This window comes from Manacus candei, unplaced genomic scaffold (genome assembly GCF_025592945.1).
Source record: "Manacus candei isolate 608988 ecotype Guabito, Panama unplaced genomic scaffold, ASM2559294v1 h1tg000040l, whole genome shotgun sequence".
NCBI lineage: Eukaryota > Metazoa > Chordata > Aves > Passeriformes > Pipridae > Manacus > Manacus candei.
Genome location: NW_026138088.1, coordinates 1,474,767 through 1,495,045, shown reverse-complemented (window position 1 = coordinate 1,495,045; position 20,279 = coordinate 1,474,767). Strand labels below are relative to the sequence as shown.

The 20,279-nt window shown below is 67.4% G+C and overlaps 2 protein-coding genes across 4 annotated transcripts; one reads left to right on the top strand and one right to left on the bottom strand.

Annotated features, from left to right (window-relative positions):
- Positions 1 to 7: 7 nt before the first annotated feature.
- On the bottom strand, positions 8 to 14,783 carry NR1D1 (nuclear receptor subfamily 1 group D member 1). Of its 2 annotated transcripts, none has more exons than XM_051794624.1 (8): positions 14,645 to 14,783; positions 3,581 to 3,922; positions 3,404 to 3,492; positions 3,176 to 3,320; positions 2,238 to 2,701; positions 1,907 to 2,092; positions 975 to 1,185; positions 8 to 484 (listed from the first exon to the last, which is right to left on the bottom strand). In XM_051794624.1, the coding sequence occupies exons 1-8, from the start codon at positions 14,775 to 14,777 to the stop codon at positions 285 to 287; spliced, it is 1,770 nt and encodes a 589-aa protein (XP_051650584.1). In that variant the 5' UTR covers positions 14,778 to 14,783; the 3' UTR covers positions 8 to 284. The 2 variants fall into 2 exon arrangements, with proteins under 2 accessions (XP_051650584.1, XP_051650585.1); XM_051794625.1 differs by lacking the exon at positions 14,645 to 14,783 and adding an exon at positions 6,789 to 6,933.
- Positions 13,869 to 19,997, top strand: MSL1 (MSL complex subunit 1). Of its 2 annotated transcripts, none has more exons than XM_051794675.1 (8): positions 13,869 to 14,049; positions 16,304 to 16,527; positions 16,851 to 17,233; positions 17,869 to 17,933; positions 18,094 to 18,161; positions 18,392 to 18,516; positions 18,644 to 18,716; positions 18,827 to 19,997. In XM_051794675.1, the coding sequence occupies exons 1-8, from the start codon at positions 13,906 to 13,908 to the stop codon at positions 18,915 to 18,917; spliced, it is 1,173 nt and encodes a 390-aa protein (XP_051650635.1). In that variant the 5' UTR covers positions 13,869 to 13,905; the 3' UTR covers positions 18,918 to 19,997. The 2 variants fall into 2 exon arrangements, with proteins under 2 accessions (XP_051650635.1, XP_051650636.1); XM_051794676.1 differs by lacking the exon at positions 13,869 to 14,049 and adding an exon at positions 14,821 to 14,942.
- The last annotated feature ends 282 nt before the right edge of the window (positions 19,998 to 20,279 follow it).

The following is a 20,279-nucleotide window of genomic DNA, read 5'->3' as shown; positions in this document are numbered from 1 at the left end:
CCACCCAGCGCGGCTGGATCCGGCCACTGCGTCCCACCCTTGGCCGCTGGAGCTGGGGGGGGTCAGGGCGAGGGGACCCCCCGGCGCTGCCAGCGGAGCCGTGGGGCTGGCACCCGATTTGGGGGGGTCGGGGGGGTCCCAGCGTCCCGGCGCCCACCTTAGGGTGAATCCCTGTGAGTCCATGGGGTCAGTGCTGCCCCGGGGGTTGGTCTGTGTGTGTCCCCCCCGCTGTGGTGTATGTACAGGGGTGCGCGGGGGGGGGCTGCGGGGGGGTCCGGGGGGCACTACTGGGCGTCGATGCGGAAGGAGAGCAGCTTCTCGGAGTGGAGGTTGTTGAGGGTGCGCAGGTCCGGCAGCTTCAGCAGCAGTTTGGTGAAGCGCGAGGTCTCGGCCGGGCGCGTCTTCAGCACGAGGGCGCGCAGGGCCCTCAGCAGTGTCTCCTGCAGCTGCTCCACCGACGCCGTGTCCTCCATGCCTGAGCGGTCTGCGGGAGCAGGGTGTCAGGGGCAGAGCAGGGACACACCGGTTCCACCCCCCAGAACCCCCTGATCCCACCCCGGCACCACCCCAATCCCACCCTTATCCCTGAACCCCCTGACCCACATCCAACCCAACCCCTCAATTCCTGCTGAATCCCACTCTGAACACCCTATCCCAGCTACAATTCCCCCAGACCTCTTGCTCCCACATCCGCTCCCCACGATTTTGTCCCTGAACCCTCTGACTCTCTTTCACCTTCATCACCTTGATCCCATCCCTCCAACCCCCAATCTCCCCCTCGAACCCCTAATTCTTCCCCAAACCTGCAAATCCCCCTCTGAAACCCCTCATCCTTTACAGAAATCCCCCAATCCTACCCCTGAACACTCCCCAAACCCCACGATCCCAACCCCAAGCTCTCTGATCCCCTCCCAAACTCCCACGATCTCACCCCCAAACCCCTCAATCTCCCCCCAAAAACCCCCCGAGCCCACCTGCCGAGACGAGGACGACGGCGGTGAAGAGCCCCAGCTCTTCATCGCTGAGCTCGAGGGCGCTGAGCTTCTCGCTGAAGTCGAACATGGCCCCGAGCAGGTCCCCCATGCCCATGGCCCAGAGCTCCTCCAGCCCGTACCGCGTGCGGCTCATGAACGTCACCGTCTGCTCCTTCACGTCGAACAGCGACGCGAAGCGAACCATCAGCACCTGCGGGGTGGGCAGCGTGTGGGCACTGGGATGGGGCACCGTGGCGGGACAGGGGCACCGAGGGCACCGGGCTCCGTGCCACGGCTCCCAAATGTGGGGCACTGCAATGCCGTGGGGCTCCGTGCCAGCCCACGGGGCATCGTGCCACGGCAGGGGCTCTGTGCTCCATGCCACAGTTCCCAAACGTGCGGGCTGGGATCCCATGCCGTGCTGTGGGGCACCACACCATCCCATGGGCACCATGCAATGCTTCATGCCACAGTTCCCACATGCATTACATTGCCGTGGGACACCAGGGGCTTCATGCCAGTCCCTAACTCCCAAAAGTGGGGCACTGTGCCGTGGGCATCATGCTCCATACCACGGCTGCCACGTGTCAGCCACTGCAGTGCCGTGGGCCACCAGGCAATGCCATGGGCACCGTGGGGTACCAGGCGGTGCCACACTCCAGTCCATGGCTCCCAAATGTGGGGCACCATGCCATGCCACGGGCACCGTGCCATGTCATGGAGCATCATGCAGGGACGAGTTCTGTGCCACGGCTCCTATATGTGGGGTACTGCAATGCCATGATCTGGGACACTGTGCCCATGCTTTGGGGCTCCATGCCAGTCCATGGAGCACTGTGCAATGCCAGAGGGATCGTGTCAGGCTTTGGGGCACCACGCAATGCCATAGGGCACCATGCCCTGCATCAAGCCCTTGCCATCCCAGGACATACCTCAAAGGTGCCAGCCTTGAGCAGGGTGACCTGGTCATGCTGGGAGAGCGCCTGGAAGCCGGGAATGTGCTTGGCGAACTCGACGACCTCGCGGACGGCGGGGGTGAAGCTGAGGGAGAAATCCTCCCAGATCTCCTGCACGGAGCGCCCGCTGCGCCCGGGAACGTGGCTGTTCATGGGACACGCCTGCAGGAGGCGGGAGGTCAGCGGGTACCCGGGGCACCCCCAGCCCCACCATCACAGCGGGAAGGGAGGGGGGCACCCGCAAGGGGATTAGTGCAATAAGCAGCTAAAAATACCCCACAGGGAGCAGGAGCCCCCGGGCACTCACCGGCAGGACGTCCTTGGGGCCGCGGGGCCAGGGGCACCCCCGCGGGGCCGGGGGCTCGGGGTAGGCAGTGGGGCAGAGCCGGGGCTCGGGGGGGCCGGGGGCCCAGGCGGGGGGCGTGTCCCAGCGCAGGAGGCCGTTGTCGCAGGCGGGGGGGGGTCCCAGCTTGTCGTGGGCGTAGATGAAGATCTCCTTGTGGGCCTTGGCCACCTGCGCGATGACGTCCTCGGTGGCCCCCCCGGGGCTGGGCGAGCGGGGCGGCGTCAGCTGCTGGGGGAACTGGGAGAAGCAGGCGGGGGGGGCGAGCGGCGGGGGGCCGGGGGGCGGCGCGCGGCCCCCGCCCACGGTGGGACCCTCGCCGGGGCCGGGCATCGGCGGTGGGGCGCTGGCCATGCCGCCCATGGCGCTCTGCATCTCCGCCAGCATCCGCTGCTTCTCCCGCTTGGGGATGCGCCCGAAGCGCACGGCTGTGGGGGGACACCGGCGTTAGGGGGGGACACCGGTGGCAGCGGGCACGGCGACCCCCCCCCAGACCTGTGCCATGAGGGGTCAGGGGCTGGCGGGAGCAGGGCTGCATCCCTATCCCCGTCCTGGAGGTGACACACAGCCCTGGGCACCGTGGGACCCATCCCAGGAGGGGGCAGGGAGCCCTGGGCATGGGGTTTCCATCCTGGGAGGGGATGTAGTGCCCTGAGCATGGGGGGGATCCATCCCAGGAGAGGACATGCCACCCCAGCCACGGCAGGGACCCATCCCAGGAAGAGGGGGACACATCCCACGAGACAGGCAGAGCACCCAGCACAGCCGGGGGAACCTGACTCTGGAGGGGATGTACAGCCCTGGGCATCCCGGGAGGGGACACACAGCCTGGGCACAGGGAATCCCACCCCCAGAGGAGCCCCCCGGCTCGGGGGGTGTTGCGGGGGTCCCTCCGAGCTCACCGTCGCGGGACATGCCGACCAGCAGGCACTTCTTGAAGCGGCACTGCTGGCAGCGGTTGCGGTTGATGCGGACGATAGAGCAGTTCTCATTTTTGAGGCACTTCTTGTACTGAATATTCTGCTGGATGCTGCGGCGGAAGAAGCCCTGCGGGGTGGGAGGGAGGGTCACTGGGAGTCCTCCCAGCGTGACGGGAGGTCCATGCCCCATGCCCGGCCCCATCCCAGTACCTTGCAGCCCTCGCAGGCGTGGACACCGTAGTGGAAGCCGGAGGCGACGTCCCCGCACACTTTGCAGAGCAGCACCATCCCGTTGAGCTCTGCGGGGGGACCGGGGTCAGCGGGGTCCCGGGGTGCCCTCGGCGGGGTGGGGGACCCGCCTGCCACCCCCCCGTGAGCCCCACTCACTGGTGACGGTGCTGCCGGCTTTGCTGGGCGAACTGCGGCGCCGCTCGTCCGCGGGGACCGGCTGCACCCCGGGGAAGTTCACCGAGGAGCCGTACGACGAGGAGGAGGAGGAGGTGGAGGATGAGGAGGAGGAAGAAGGGGAGCCGTCCTCATGGGGGGCCAGCGAGCCCCCGCCGTAGGCGCGGGAATCCTGGAGGGAGCCGGTGGGCGACGGGGGGAAGTACGTGGGGAAGGGCTGGGATCCCGACTGGGAGCTGCCGTTGGAGCTGTCGCTGCAGAGGGAGACGGGGCTGGTCCGGGTGGGAGAGGCGCCGCTGGAGCCCACGTAGCTGATCACCCCACCTGCAAAGAGCGAGGGGTTACTCATGCACTGAGCTGTGCCGGGCTCAGCCTCCCCAGCTCATGGAGGGGGAAACCCCGGGAGGTGGGTGGGATCCCCAGGGAAGCACCCCGGATCCATTGGCAACCTGGAGCCACGGGCATCCTGCGGGGCCACACATGCACTGAGCTGTGCCAGGTTCAGCCTCCCCCCACCGTGAGCAGGATCACAGCCCTGTGTAGGGTGGGATCCCCAGGGAAGCACCCAAATCCACGGGAAACCCACGGGGCCACACGTGTACTGAGCTGTGCCAGGCTCAGCCTCCTCCCCCACAAAACGGGGGACTCCCCGATGAGGGGGACTGCAGCTCCAAGCGGGGCGGGATCCACAGGGAAGGATCACGAACGCATCCTGGATCCAGGATCCACGGGCATCCCGGTGGACCACTCATGTACCGAGCTGCACCAAGCTCAGCCTCCCCCAGCCCAGGCAGAGAAAACCCCCTGGAGGAGGATGGAAGCCCCAGGCGCCCGGGGGTCCCCAGGGAAGCACCCCGGATGCATCCCGGATCCAAGGGCATCCCGCAGCGCCGCACGTGCACCGCCCACCCTGAGTCAGGCACCGCACCCACCGGGTGCCACGGGCGCCGAGCCCACGTGGGCCGGGGACAGCCGGGTTTATCTGGGTGCGTGCCGGCTGGGGACACAGGCAGGGCACCCCGGAATTGCCTGCAGGAGGAATGTGGGTTGGGAACCCTCGGGAGAGGTGAAATCAGGAGGTCACAGGAGTTACTCCCGCCGTCCCCTGGCTCCGTGCCCACGGCACAGCCGGGCTCCCACCCACAGCTCCTGGTACAGCCGCACGGCACAGCCCCCTGTGGCATTGGGGTGATCCCAGTGCAGACCCCTGTGGCATTGGGGTGATCCCAGTGCAGCCCCCTGTGGCATTGGGGTGCTCCCACTGCAGCAGCTCTGGATTATCCCAGCATGGCACCTGGATTATCCCAGCACAGCCCCCTCATTTGGGGAGATACTTCCCCACTGCAGGGCTGAGGAGTTGCGTGGGGGACCCCCAAAAAGCGGGGAGCAGTACGGGGTGGCGGGGGGTGCATGTGCATGGCCCCTGGCTGAAGTCATAGTCCTTGTCACCCCACTCACGGGGCAGGGACAGCAGCACCGGGACACGACTCCGGGCTGGGACACGTGGACGGCGATGTCGGGGACACACGGGATCACCGGGGCCATGTGTCTCCCGCCGCACACGGTGCCGCCGGCACAGATGCCACGCGCCGGAGCCAGCTTGTCACCATTCCCCCACCACCCCCCCTCTCTGAACCACCTCCAAAGGCGGTCACTGAATCGGGGACAGTGGGTCCCAACCCCACGACAGCTGATCCGAGGGACCCCCAGCTGCTGACACAACAAAATAAAGGGGGGATCCCTTGCACCCCGAAGCCCCGGGACCCCCCCCCGGGGGGGGGTCCCGGGGCTTCGGGGTGCAAGGGATCTCCCCCAGAGGGTTGCCCCAGAAGGGGAAGACTCTTCCTGACTCCAAAACACCGGGAACCCCCCCCAAACAGCCACCCCGCAGCTTCCCCCCCCCCCACAAGCTCAGGCGGCCTCACGCCGCCGCCCCACGTGCTCCCGCCGCACGTGGCCGCCCTCGGCCCCGCCCCTTCACGCTTTACCACGCCCCCCTCGCCCTCATTGGCCCGGCGCTCGGCCCCGCCCCTTCTGGTTACCCCGGAGACAGGACACCCCCCCCCCCGAACCACCACCCGAAATGAGCGGCGGCGTCCCCGGTCCCGCGCGTGACGTCATCGGTGACGTCACGCGGCGGCCAATGGGAGGGGGCGGGGCGGGGCTGCGGGGAAAACAAACTCCGCACGTGGCAGCGGCGGGGAGGGGGACACGTGCGGGGGGGGACACGGGGGAGCGGGGGGGGGCCAGCACCGCCTCCGGTCCCCGTCCTCCCCCACTGTCCCCGTCCCTTCCCGGTGCGCGCGGGGAGCCCCGACACGCAGTGACATCGCCTCGGCCGCCCCACGGGGCTGCCTGGTGCCCGCGGTGCCGCTGACAGGGACACGCCGGTCCCGCCGCGGTCCCCTCCGCGGTCACCCTGAGCGGTCTCCTCCGGTCCCGCCACCCAGGACACGCCGATGCCGGCGCGTTCCCCTCCGGTCCCGCTTCCCGGGTCACTGCCCCGGAGCCGCCCCGCTCCTCTCCGGTGCTGCTGTCCGGGTCACATCAAACCTGGTTGTCACCCTTCCTACCCCCACGTCCAGCGCGCCCCGGCGTTCGGGAATTCCCGGTCCCGGTTTCCGGGACACCTCAGTCCCGTCGCGCTCCCCTCCGGTCCCGCAGCCCGGGACACCCCTCTCTTCTTGTCCGGGACGTTCCGGGACACCGATCCCTATTCTCACCCTTCCTACCCCCGCGTCCGGCGCGCCGCGGCGTTCAGGACTCCCAGTCCCGCTCTCCATCTCTCCTTCCCCGGACACCGTAGCGCCCCGGTCCCGGTGTTCAGGTCGTCCCGGTGTGCAAGACCCCCGGTGCCGGCGCACACCCCTCCCAACCCTCCTCCCGGGGACACCCCGGCCCCGCTGTCCGAACCTTACCCCGCTCTGCAGGACCCTCCGGTCCCGGTAGGACGGTGCCCCGTTCCGGGACGCTGTCCCGGTGCGCATCCTGCCCGGTCGGGCGTGCGGGACCCCCACGGTCCCGGTGTCCGGACCCCTCCAACTCGCGGTCTCAGCGCGCAGCCCCTCGCCGCGGTCCCGGGGCGCTGCCCCCCGATGCGCTCCGGTGCTGGGGGGGGGGGACGGACCGCTGCCGGTGCCGGTGCCCGCACGGTGGTCGCGGGGGTGAGGGGCTCCGGCGAGGCACTGACCTGTGCTGCCCGTCTCGGGGGCCGCCATCCTTGTCCGGGGCCCCGTGAGCCTGCCGGCGCGGAGTGGAGCGGAGCGGAGCGGAGCAGAGCCGTGCCGCGCCGCCGCCCGGTGCGGGCTGTTGTGCGCCCGCCGCCCGCCCCGCCGCCCCCCGCACCGGCCGCGGCTGCGCACTGGGCCGCACGCGGCGCCGCCGCCTCCCCCATGTGATTCCCGGGGACAGCCTCGTGCCCCAGTGACACACTTTCCGCCGGCGGCCCCGGCCCCGCGCCGCCGCCGGGGAGCCCGGGCTCGGCGGGGACCCCCACACCGGGGCCGCCTGACGGACCGCGGGGACCGGCACTTGCGCCGGTGCCTTGCACCGGGAGCGCCGGGTGCCCCTCGTGTCGCCCCTGCGTCGGGGACCCCCGGGCGCAGCGCTGTGCCCTGCACTGCGGACACTTGGGTGCAGCGCTCGGCACCTCTGTCACTGCCACGACACTGTCCCCTGCACCGGGGACCCCCCAGGCGCGGCACTGGCAGCCCTGTCACCTTGCACAGCGCTGTCACCCGCACTGGGGACACCTGAGCGTGGCACTGTTCCCTGCACCGGGGAGACCCAGGCATAGCGCTGTCATTGTGCATGGCACCATCCCCTGGGGGCACCTGGGCACCTGTGTCACCCGGCACAGCACTGGGGACCCCCAGGTATCCCTGTCACCCTGCATGGCACCGTCCCCTGCACTGGGGACACCCAGGTGGCACTGTCACTCCGTATAGCACTGCCCCTGCACTGGGGACCCCCAGGCACCCTTGTCACCCCTCAAGGCACTATCCCCTGAACTGAGAACACTCAGATACCCCTGTCACCCCTCAAAGCACTGTCCTGTGCACGAGTGACCCCCAGGTACCCCTGTCACCCTGCACGGCACCATCTCCTCTGCCCACCAGCGTGGCCCCAGCACCGCAGCTCCCCCCCCCCGCAGCAGAGAGGACTGTGCATGGTACAGCCCCTGGCACAGCCGGACCCTGCCCGCTGCCCCCCTCAATGTCCCCCTGCCCAGTCCCTGCTGTCCCCACGCTGCCCACGGCGGGTGCCCGCTGTGGCACGTGCCTGGCATCCACGTCCCAGCCTGGCCCCGCTCCCGGCTGCCGCGGGGGCTGCGGCGACGCGGTGCCAGAGCAGAGCCGGTGGCAGATCTGGGTCGCAGCGCCGGGGCCAACCCAGCCCGGTGGCACCGGGGCCTCCGTGGGTGATCGTGCCCCCCCCCCTCCCCGCGGGGAGGGTTTTGGGGGTGCCAGCACCCTCCTGGATGCCACGTGCCGGGCGCTGTCCTGGCCCCCAGCCAGGAGGAGAAGGAGCAGAGCACGGATGTGCCAGAGCCGGGAAATCCTCGGAGCTAATCCCACGGGAGAGGGAGGCCTCCGGTGCCCCGGCTGTGCGGGGTGCCCGGGGTGGGGGGGAAGCACCGGAGCTCTGCCGCCCAAGGACCCCCCGGCACCAGCCCTTTTGGGTGTGCGGAGCCGTTCCTCAGCTGGGGGTCCCCGGGGGGGGGGATGCCGAGAGTGCCCCCGGCTTTTGGCGCGGTGGGAACACCCCGACATCCCACAGGACATGCTCTCGCCCTGAGTCAGCGGGCGGTTGAGCGGTGCCGGGGCACCTCCGGCCGGGAGAACCGCGGCAGCTCCCGGAAGGATGTGTGGGGCCAGGCTGGCATGGGACCGGGGGGACCTGGGGGGATGCCGGTCCCGGGGCGAGGGGCCCCTCCTGCCCCATCCCCGCTTCCAGCGGGGCCCTGCCCAGGCTGTCACGACCGTGCAGGTGCCCGCGGCCCCACGCGGCGCCTCGTTCCCCTCCCGGCACGTTCCCGGTGATTATCCGTGACTCAGCCGCACGTCTGGATTGGGAAAACATGCCTGCGCACGGCGCTGCGGCACACGGGACACGGCGCCAGGGATGCTCGGCTGGACCCTGATCCCTGAGGGATCCACGGGACGGGAGTGGGGCTGGGAGGGACGGGATAAACCCCCTAGGGTCCCACTGTGGGGTCCCGCCGTGGGGCTGGGACCCCGGCACGGGGTGGGGGCAGGGGGAGAGTGCTGTGAGCAGAGACCTCAGGCTGGGCACAGCCGGGATATTCCTGGGATATCCCGACTCTGGGACCACCCATGGGGACCAGGGTGGGGGAGAGGGACCAGGAGAACCACCGGGACAGCAGGGCGCTGCAGCTGAGCTGCCCCGAGCACCCCCCAGAGGCCGGGTCTGTGCTCTGGGGGGGGTCCCCGAGCGTCCCCGTGCCCTTTCATCATGGCAGTGCCCGTGCCAACCAGTCCATGGCACAGAGGGGTACCTCAAGGCCCCCCAAGGTCATCACACACTGCATCCTTCACCTCCACGGATCTGTGCACCTCCACATCCTGCAAACCCAGATCGTGCCCCCCTGCACCCTCCTGCAATCCCTGCACCCTCAGACCTTGCACCTCCCTCGGTCTCTGCCCCCCCAGCCCAGTTCTGCCCTGTCCCGCAGTGCCGGCATGCCGTGGGGTGCCTGGAATGTCAGGGGGACACACGTCTCACCCCAGTCCTTGCCACGGGCTGTGCCCCTGCCCTTCCCATGCCGTGGCCCCTCAATTGCAGCCCCCTCCTCCCCCCAGCTTCCAGCACCCCCTGCGGGGGGGACTGATCCCATCCCCTTCCCCTGCCACTGCTCCAGGGGAACGGGAGGCAGCGATGGGGCGGTGGGGCCGCTGTCGGGGCGCGGGGTGAGGGGTGCCCGGTGCGGGGTGAGGGGTGCCCGGTGCTCGGTGCCGGTGCCGTGGCCGTGCCGCGTGACGCTCGCCCCGCTTCCCGCCCGGCGCCTGCGTGCCGAGGGTTTATTTTTACTCCGGGCTGGAGCCTTGTTTACCTTGTTGAACCTTTTCCAGGAAAAGGGGGGGGGGGGGGGCGTCTCCGCAGGGAACGGGGGTTCGTTCCTGCCTGTCACTCCCTCCCCCCAACCTGTCCCGGGGCCGGGCACTGGGGCTGGCAGGGGACAGGACCCCAGCTTTCCACGCCCAGACCCAGGTGGACACCCCCAGACCCATCGTGGGGCTGCAACAGCCCCGTGGAGTTGGGGACACCGGGTCCAGCTGTGTCCCCGTGTCACCCTACGCACATCGTGCCTCAGTTTCCCCACCCAGAGCTGCGAGTGTGGGAGGGCAGAGGTGCTGGGTCCCACCCACTTGGGGGTCCTGCACCCCTGAGCCCCCTTTCATCCGTCCCTACTGACGGCGGGGGGGGGGGCGGGGGGGGGAGAGACGGGACGCTGCAGCAGCCCCGGTGCCGCTGCGAGGGGCCAGGAGGGTGGTCGTGGGGTTGGAGTTTGGGATGGGTTTGGGGTGTTTTCCTTCTGGGAGCAGCCTTGGCTCGGCCCCCGGCTCTTGGCCGGGACAGCAGCTCCCGCTGCCAGAATCGCCCTCCCTCCCCGGGAACGGGAAAAATCGGGTAAACAAGGCAAGCCTGGCCCCGGGCGGGGGCACCCCACGGCGGGTGGGGGCACCCCAAGGCAGCCGGGGGCACCCCAATGCATCCCAGAACCGTGGGATGGGGCAGACTGGAGTTGGGGGGCAGAGACCCCCAGAAGGTGCAGAGTCAGGGGGTGCAGGATCTCGGAGTGCAGGGACCCCCAGGAGGGTGCAGGATCTGGGGGTGCAGGGGTGCACAGATTCGTGGAGGTGCAAGATTTAGGAGTGAATGCACCCCAGAAGAGTGCAGGGACCCAAAAAGGGGTACAGGATCAGGGCATGCAGGGACCCCAGAAGGGTGCAGGGGTGTAGGGTCTGGGGGTGCAGGGACCTCAGGGAGGGTTCAGGGGTGCAGGGACCCAGAAATTGGGGTGATGCTGCAATATAGGGGTGCAGGACCCCCAGGGGATGGTGAACCCCAGTGTGTTCACCATGTAGGGGGGTCTGGGGAGTCCCCTCAGGGGGAGCAGCAGGGGGCCCCCTCACCTGCCCCCCCCTCGAGATTTCATGTGTTTATGTTCCCTCTGCACCCACAGGACCCCACAAAGGACCTGGGGCAGCATCTGGGGCTTCTTCAGCCTCTGGACCCCCCACCTCGGACCCCCACCTGGGAACCCTCCTCCCCTTTCCCACGCCCCCGTTGCCCCATGTTTGACCTTCCCAAAGGTCAAATGTGTTTGGTGGTGGGGGGGGGGGCACCCCGTCAGCCCCCCACCACAGGTCACACAGCGGCCGCGGCGTCGTGGCCGGCGGCCCGGTTGGCATCTGTACCAGCCCATGTGAGCGGGCTCCCTCCTCCTCCTCCTCTTCCTCCTCCTCCTCCTCCTCTCGCGGGGAGCCCTCTCCATGCGCGTCACGTGGCGCTGGCATGTGCGCCCTGCTCCATTTTTAGCCCCAGCAGCCTCCCTGCTGCAGAGCCATGTGCGGGCAGGCGCCGGCCGGCACGTGGGCCTGCCGCAGCAGGGATGGGCACCGGGCACCGGCACCGGCCCGGCAGAGCGGGCACGGCAGGGACGCGGCAACCGTGTGCGCGGGCTCGGATGTGCGTGTGAGCACGGCCACGCGTGTGTGTGAACACGGCTCTGTGTGTGAGCACGGCCACGCGTGCGTGTGAACACGGCTCTGTGTGTATGTATGAGCAGAGCCAACTGTGTGTGTGAGCACGGCAGTGTGTGTGTGTGAGAGCATGGTCATGTGTGTGAACGTGGCTACATGTGTGTGTGAGCGCAGGCATGTGTGTGTGTGAGCACAGCAGTGTGTGTGTGAGAGCACGGTCATGTGTGTGAACCTGGCTACATGTGTGTGTGAGCGCAGGCACGTGTGTGTGTGAGCACGGCTATGTGTGTGTGTGTGAGAGCATGGCCATGCATGTACTACCACAGAGCTGTGTGTGTGTGTGAGCACAGACACACGCGTGCACGATCACAGTTAGGTATGTGTACGAGGAGGGCCACATGTGTGTATGAACTTGGCCAGGGGGGTGTGGGAGCACAGTCACATGTGTGCACAACTGCAGCCATGTGTGTGTGCAAACACAGCCACGTGTGTGTGTGTGTGTGTGAGCACAGCCATGACTGCATACAACCATGGTCATGTATGTGTATGAGCAGTCACACGTTTGCGCAAGCACACGCGTGTGCATGAACACAGCCATGCATGTGTATGTGCACAGTCATGTGGGGGGACAGCCACAACCCCCCCGTGTTTGACCATGGCCACGCGTGTGCACATGCTGAGGGCACAGCTGTTGGCAGGGCTTGGTGTGACCCACAGCACGGCAGAGACAGTGCAGGGGCTTTCCCCGCACCATGGGCGTGACCCAGGCAACGCACACAGGGGCACCCCGAGGCTCACGGGGGGGCTGGGTGAAGGGGAACCCCCCCCGCGTGTGTGTTTGTGAGTGTCCCTGAACACAGCTCCGTGGAGAGACACGTCCCCCACGTGTCCCCTGTGCGTCCCCAGCACGTGCCACGCGTGTCCCCTGTGTGTCCCCGGTGACATGGACCCCGTGTGCTGCAGGGGGGTGGAGTTTCAGCACGGGGGGGGGGGGGCGGGAAATGATACTCTGTGTGTGTATACGTGTACATACATGTCCGTACATGCAAATACACGTCCATACGTGTGCTCTGGGGCTGCAGTCTGGTGTGTGTGCGTGTACATACATGTCCATACATGTGCATACACGTCAGTATGTGTGCTCTGCAGCCCGGGGCGTGTGTGTGCATACATGTCCATACATGAAATGCACATCCATATGTGTGCTCTGTGGCTGCAGTCTGGGGGTGCATGTGTATATGTGTCCACACAGGTGCACGTGTGTACATACGTGTGCTCTGGGGCTGCGGTCTGGGAGGGGGGTTGTCCATGTGCAGGGGCTGCAGTGCCTGCATGTGCTGCAGTGCCTGCATGTGCTGCAGTGGGGGGTGCGGGCCCTCCCTGGGGGGACACACACGCGTGTGCGCGTGCAAGTATGTATGTACAGGAGTGTGAGTGCATGTACGTGCACATAAGTGTGTGCTGGGGCTGCAGCCTCTGCGGAGGGGGCGCTGCGGGTTTGTGTGTGTGTGTGTGCATGTCCTTGCACACCCGGAACTGCAGAGCTGTGTGTGTGTGTGTCTGTGTGTGTCCGGGGGCTGGGTGTGCGCACCGGGGGTGTGCAGACTCCGTGGGTCACAGCGGAACAACCCCCGTCTCGTTCGTAACGGGGGGGTCCCAGCACCTCCGTCCCCCGGTTCCGGGGTCCCCCTGCCCTGCCGCAGGACCTGCCCGTGACCGCGGGTGGGTGCCAGCTCCGCTGTCCCCCGGTCCGGGGGTGCCCCCGCCCCGGGACCGGCCCGTGACCCGAGACCCCCCCGTGGGGCGGGGGCGGGCGCGGAGCGGCGGTACCGCCACGCTCGGGAGCCCCCGGGCGGCCGCCCCGGGTACTGCAGCGCGGGGACCCCCCGCCCGCCCCACGCGCGTCCGCGTGCCGCGACCACCCCCCCCGGCCCGCGGGCAGCGGCGGGGGCTCCGTGCCGGGGGGTCCTCACCGGGCCCCCCCCCCCCTCCCGCTCCTCACCCCCGGGGATCCCACCGCCCCCACCGCCGCCGGCGCATGCGCGCCGGGCCCCGTTCGCCGGTACCCGGGGTCCCGTGCCCGGTACCGACCCCCGCCCCGCCGCCCCCCCCCCCGCGCCGCTCGTCCCCGCGCGGGCCGTCCCCGGGGCGGGGGCCGCTCCGCGCCGATGCCCCCGGCGCCCCCCGCGCCGCCGCCCCGCGCTGCCGGCGCGCGGTAACGGGGCCCCGGCCATGCGGTCCACGGCGTTCCGGGGGGGCGGGCGGCGGCGGCCCGAGGGGGCGGGCGGGGAGGAGGAGGAGGAGGAGGGGGGAGAGGAGGGGGAGGAAGGCCCCGCTCCGCCGGCCCGGCGGCCCCGGGCCCCGCCGCCGCTGGGGGCACACACGGGCCGCGGCTGCGGGGTGGCGGAGCGGGAGCGGAGCGGGGCCGCGGCGGGGCCGGCGGCCGGCGGGGGCAGGGCCGCGGCGGGGGATGCGGGCGGGCTGCCCGGGGAGGCGGCGGCGGCGGGGCCGGGAGCGGGGCCGGGGCCGGGAGCGGGGCCCGCGGAGCCGGGGAAGCGGCGGCCCGCGGCCCGCGCAGCGATGGGCGCCGGCGGAGGGTCGCCCGGGCAGGCCGCCTGCCTGCGGCAGATCCTGCTGCTCCAGCTGGACCTGATCGAGCAGCAGCAGCAGCAGCTGCAGGCCAAGGAGCGGCAGATCGAGGAGCTCCGGGCCGAGCGCGACACGGTACGGCCGGGGAAGGGGGGGAAGCACCGGGGGGGGGGAAGTACCGGGCAGGGAGGCGGGAATGCGGCACGGAAGGGGTTAACCCCCTTCACAGGGTTAACTCCTCTCACAGGTTAAACCACCCCTCCCCCGGGATGACCCCCCTCCCCAGGGTTAATCCCCCCCCAAATGGTTAATGCCCCCTCCAACCCACACACCCCCCCAGCACCCATGGTTTCCAGGGATTCTGGTGGGATTCTGCCCACCAACAGGAAAGATATTCAAGGGGTTAATGGCCCCCCCTCTTTGGGGTTATTGCCCCTCTATTTTGGGGTTAATGCCCCCCCTCTTTGGAGGTTAATTCCACCCCTCTTCAGGGGTTGTTTTCACCCCTCTTTGAGGGGTTGATTTTGCCCCGTTGAGGATTAACACACCCCTTCTTTGTCGGTTAATTCTGCACCCCCTAGGGGTTAATGCCCCCCCCCTTTGGGGGTTAACTCTGCCCCCCTTGAGAGTTAATGCCCCCCCCTCTTTGGGGGTTAACTCTGCCCCCCTTAAGAGTTAATGCCCTCCCTCTTTGGGGGTTAATGTCCCCCCCATCGGGATTAACACTCACCTCCCGTCACCCCAGAGCTTATTGCCCCCCCTTGGGGGGTCGATGTGCCCCTTGTGGCAGTTAACCTTCTCCCCCCTTTGGCACCCCAGGGGTTAATCACCCCCCACTCCCCGTGGCGGTTAATGCCCCACATCGGGGGTTACTGTTCTCCCCTCGTGGTACACCCGCAGTTAATTCCTCCTTGGGGGGGCTTAACGACCCTTGGTGGCACCCCAGGGGTTAATACCCCCACCCAGCATTGAGGAGTAACACCCCCGGCGGGAGGGGGATCTGCCCCCCTCCCCAAGGCAGTCAGGAGGTACATTCCCCCCCAGGGAGTTGATGCCCCCCTCCCCAAGGGGTCAAACACCCCCCGGGGCAATACTCCCTCTCCCCGAGGGGTGGTTCCCCCGCCCCCCCAGTCTGGGTGCCCCCTGAAGGGCTGGGTTCTCCCGGGGGGTCTCTGTTCCCCCCCCCGAGATCGGTGCCCCCTCAGGGCTGGGCTTCTCCCCCCCAGGGCTGGGAGTGCCCCAGAGGTCGGTGTCCCCCCCCAGGGCCGGGAGCCCCCCGGGGGTCGCAGCCCCCCCCCCCCCCAGACAAAGGGCGCGGGGGCACAAAGGGCGGGGGCGGGGCGGGCCGTCGGGGGTTAACGGGCCGCCGCCCGTCACCGTGGCGACCGGCGGGGGGGGGCCCTTAAAGCGGCCGCGGCACTGCGGGCACCGGGCTGGACACGGCCCCGCTGCTCGGGGCCACGCACCGAGGGGGGACTGCCCGCAGCCCAGCCCGGCGGTCTGGCGTCCCCCACGGCCCCGAGAGGCTGCCAGCCTTCATGGGGGGGCACTGCGGGGCCCCCGGGGCTCAGCTGAGCTGTGCCCCCCCCCTCCCCCGGGTGTGCTGCCCGTGTCACCCCATGGACGCTGTGCGTGCCCTGATCGTGTCTGCTCCCCCCCCGCGGCCGTGGGTCACCCCCTGCCAGCCCCACGGCGCCGTGGCCGTGTGCCATCAGGCGGTGGTGGCTGCGGTGGCAGCGGTGGTGGCCCAGGTTGTGGCGGGAAGGACGGGGACACCCCACGTGGTGCCGCCGCAGGCGATGCCGCATCCCCCAACATGGAGGAGCCGCTGTGGTGAGGCCGTGATGGCGCTTCAGGGGCTTCCCGGGGCTTCCTGCGGGGTGACACCGGCGGGGAGGTGGGGCTGGCAAACCCTGAGTGCACCAGTCTCCATTCCCTGAGGCTGGGTGTCCCCCCAGCCACGTCCCTGGGGGGTGCTGGGACCCCCCCACTGCACTGTCCAAACCACCCTTTCTAAACAGTGCAGCCCCCGGCTGTGACAGAGGCTGGGGAGAGTTGGGGACAGGTGACCACGGGCAGGTGCCACCAGGTGCTCTCTAAGCCCGCAGGCAGTTACAAACCCCCCTCTCCCTCCTGCAGCATTGGGGAGGATACTGAGGTTGGGACCCCCAAATTCTCTGATTGCCCAGAGAAGCTGTTGCTGCCCCAGCCCTGGAAGTGTCCAAGGCCAGGTTGGATGGGGCTTGGAGGAACCTGGGACAGTGGAAGGTGTCCCTGCCCATGGCAGGGGGTGGGACTGCATGGGTTTTAAGGTCCTTTCCAACCCAAACCACTCCATGATTCTGTTGGAATCCCCCTCAAACTGAGCCCTCCCTCACCTGCCCTGCAGCTCCTGGCGCGGATCGAGCGCATGGAAAGGCGGGTGCAGCTGGTGAAGAAGGACAGCGAGCGGGAGAAGCACCGCATCTTCCAGGGCTTTGAGGTGGATGAGAAGCCAGAGGCAGAGGCATGTGAGAAGCTGCCTCTAGAGTGTCCCCAGGACCTGCTGGAGCCCCCCCCGACCCTGCAGCCCAAGCACTTCCCCTACGGCAGGAACGGGAAGGGGCATAAAAGGTATGGGGTGCCTGGGGGGCTGCGTGGGGGAAAGGGGGGACATTCCCTGTGGCTTTATCCTCTGTCCATGGGGCTGCCAGCGACCCTTGAGCTGCTCAGAGAGGCTGCCCAGCACTAGGAATACATCCCTGCATCCTGGAGAACCTGGTGAAAGCCTAGGGGGAGAGGGAGGGGGGCCAAAATTCCGGGGAAGGCCCTCTGGAAACTACCTCTGTCCTGCCCTGATGCAACAGCCCAGGTTTGGGGGTGCTGGACTCCCCCGTGGTGGCCCCGGTGCAGGGTGAGGATCCATGTGCCTGGCTCAGCTCCTCTCCCTCCCGCAGGAAGCCGACGTTTGGGAGCGCGGAGAGGAAGACGCCCGTTAAAAAACTGGTGTCCGAGTTCTCCAAAGTGAAGAGTAAAACTCCAAAGCACTCCCCGGGGAAGGAGGAGTCAGGCGGCTCCTTGGCCGAAACTGTTTGTAAACGAGAACTGCGGAGCCAAGAGACTCCGGAAAAACCCCGGTCACTCCTGGAGACCCCGCTCCGGGCCTCGGCCCCGCCGAAGGGCCCCGGCACCCACCCCAAGGAGAAGGGCTTGGGCAGCGAGGCCGACGACCTGCCCTATCTCTCCACCACCGAAATGTACTTGTGCCGCTGGCACCAGCCGCCCCCGTCGCCGCTGCCGCTGCGGGAGCCTTCCCCGAAAAAGGAGGAGACTGTAGCAAGTAAGGATGGAGAGGACGGTGCAGAAGCTGCTAGGGCTGAGCTGGCCAGGGAATGCGGCTCAGCACCTTCATCCTGAATCCGGGACAGGGCTCCCAGATTCCCAAAGGGACTGCCCGTGGTGCTGGGAGAGGTGCCACGCTGCTGGCTCCTTCCACGGTGGTGGGTGCTGGCTCTGGGCTCTCCCAGATCTCGTCTCCGGCTCACCTCGCTCTGGGCAGGGCTCCTGGCCCCACTCTGCTGGTGTCTGTTGAAGTGAGGGGTGAAGCAACTTCCCCAGGGTGGTTGGGAAACGTGCTCTAGCTCATGCCACCGTGCCACAGCACCGGGGTCACCTGCTGTCCCTGAATCCAGTACCTGTCCTGCCAGGTGGCCAAGTGCTCCGGCGTGGGGAGAGCTCAGCACATCCCTGGAAGTGGCTCAGGTTTGCTCGTGTGCTTGGCCAAAGGGGTGACGACAAGTTCTGCCTCCCCCCAGGCCCCCATCAGCTCCTGGTGCAGCAGCATCGCCTGGCCTGGCTTGGGATGAGGGTTTGGGAGATCCTAAGCTGTGCTCCGAGGGAGGGATAGGAGGGAAAGGTGGGGCAGGGGGTGTGGAGGTCCCAGTGTGGGGTAACAGCCTCCCTCTCGTCCCGCAGTTCCGTCTTGGAGGGACCATGTCGTGGAGCCCCTGAGAGACCCCAACCCCTCGGACCTCCTGGAGGTATGTGGAGCTCCCATCGGAGCCAGTGGTGCCACAGGGGCCTTCTGGGCTGTTCCACACTCCTGGACCTGGGGGGGGAAAGGACCAGCCCCTCCTGGGGCTGTGGGAGCAGAATCTGGCACCGGGATGACGTGCTGATCCCTGTCCGGTGTCGTTGCAGAACCTGGACGACAGCGTCTTTTCCAAACGGCATGCGAAGCTGGAGCTGGATGAGAAACGAAGGAAAAGGTGGGAGCAAGGAGACCGAGGGGGGTCTGGGGTCCCTGGTCCCGCAGAGGAGGGTCTTGGGGTGTCACCTGGAGCAGGAGGATGGGACAGGGTGCAACTGGGGTGGGAGCCAGGAATGCTGTGGGAGGAGGGATGTTCCTATGTCACTGGCAGCCGGCACAGCCCCCTGATCCCCCTGGGATCCTCACTGCCCGTGGCTCCTCACTTTCCCATCCATCCCGTTTTTCCAGGTGGGACATCCAGCGGATCAGGGAACAGAGAATCCTGCAGCGGCTGCAGCTCCGAATGTACAAAAGGAAAGGGATTCAGGAGTCGGAACCTGAAGTTACCTCATTTTTCCCTGAGCCAGATGACGGTGAGCTGGGGCTCAGGGGTGTTGGGGTGCAGACAGGGGTACTGGGGTGCAGACAGGGGTGCTGGGGTGCAGGTGGGGTTGTTGGGGTGCAGACAGGGGGGTCTCATGTTCTGGTGTCTCTCTGCAGTGGAAAGTTTGCTCATCACCCCGTACCTGCCCGTCGTCGCCTTTGGCCGGCCCCTACCCAAACTGACCCCACAGTGAGTACAGGGGGCACGAGGGACAGGGATGGGATGGGCCTCAGTCTGGTGTCACCCCCAGGAGGGCACCGGTCAGTCTGGTGCTGTGGTGACACCGTCTGTGCCCGCAGGAACTTCGAGCTGCCGTGGCTGGATGAGCGCAGCCGCTGCCGGCTGGAGGTGCAGAAGAAGCAGACGCCGCACCGGACCTGTCGGAAGTAACGGAGATGCCGGGAGCTCTGAACACCTCCGGGAGCTCCGTGTGCCACCAGAGGCTCCGCCGTCACCGGCTCACCGCCCGCTCCGTGCCGACGGATGGTTTCGTTCCTCTGCGATCCCAGTTTTGTTCTCTTGGGTTTTGGAACGTTCCCCGGACTCGTCCCCCCCGCGCTGGCACCGGCCGAGGCTCCCCAGCGGCTGCTCCGCTCCCGTGGCCTTGGGATTTGGGATATCGCCGTGGGGATCACCAGGGCCCAGTCCTGGTGCCCGGGGGTGCCGTGTCCCCCCAGGACTCACCCGCCGCTGCCTTCGTGTTGCGTTTAGTTAGAAAACGGGATAAACAGTGGGTTTTGTCGGAGCCAGACGGGAACTGGGAAGTTGGAAGCACCTGGGAGCCACTTTTGGGGTGTTTTCCCCCGTCTTTGGGGAGTTTCCCCCCCCCTGGATCGTGTTGGCGGGGGCAGAGGGGGGAGAGTTAAAAAGCAGAATTTTTTTTTTTTTTTTTTTTGTGAAATAGAAACCCTGTGCGCACAATTTGGGGGGTTTTAATGTTTTGGTTTTTTTTTTTTATATATATAATTTAAATGTTTTTGAGGCGGGCAAGGGGTGTGCTGTGAGGGGGGTCGGGGGTGTTCCCTGGCTGAGCCCCCCGGGTGCTGCTGGACCCCTCTCGGTGCTGGGACCTGACGCTGTGGCGCTGGATGGGTGGGGAGGGGGCTCTATGGGGCGAGCTCCGTGTGTCCCCTTTTTCCTTCCCCCTTTTTTCCCCTTTCCTCCCCTTTTTTCTGCTCTTTTTTTGTCCTTTTTCCACCTCTTTTCCCCCTCTTTTTCTCCCTCTTCCCCCCTCCTTTCCCCCTCTTTTTCACCCCCCTTTTCCTCCCTCTTTTCTGCCCTTTTCCCCCCTTTTTCCTCCCCCTTACACTGACCCCACACCCCCCACTTCTATCCCCCATCGCTCCCCTTCTCTTTCATTAACCCCGGAGTTTCACAAACAAACAAACAAACAAACAACAACAACAAAAACACCTTAAAAAAAAAAGGCCGGAAATCGCTAAAAAAAAAAAAAAAGCTCTAAAAACACCCGAGTTCTAAACACATTCCGGGCGGGCGCCGCCAGGGGAGGGGGAAGGGGGGGGTTTTCACGCGCGCTTGTGCGCACCCCGCTCGCCGGTTTATTTTATTATTTTTTTATTGGTTTTCTTCTTTTTTTTTTTTTTTTTCCGTTGTGGTTTATTTTTTGTTTTTACAATAAAAGAGGAAAAGGCCGCTGGGTTGCTGATGGTGTTTAAACAACCTCCCCCTCTCTCCCCCCCCCCCGGTCCTTCCTTCGGGCGTGACGTCATTTCCGCGCGGGAGGGGAGGTGG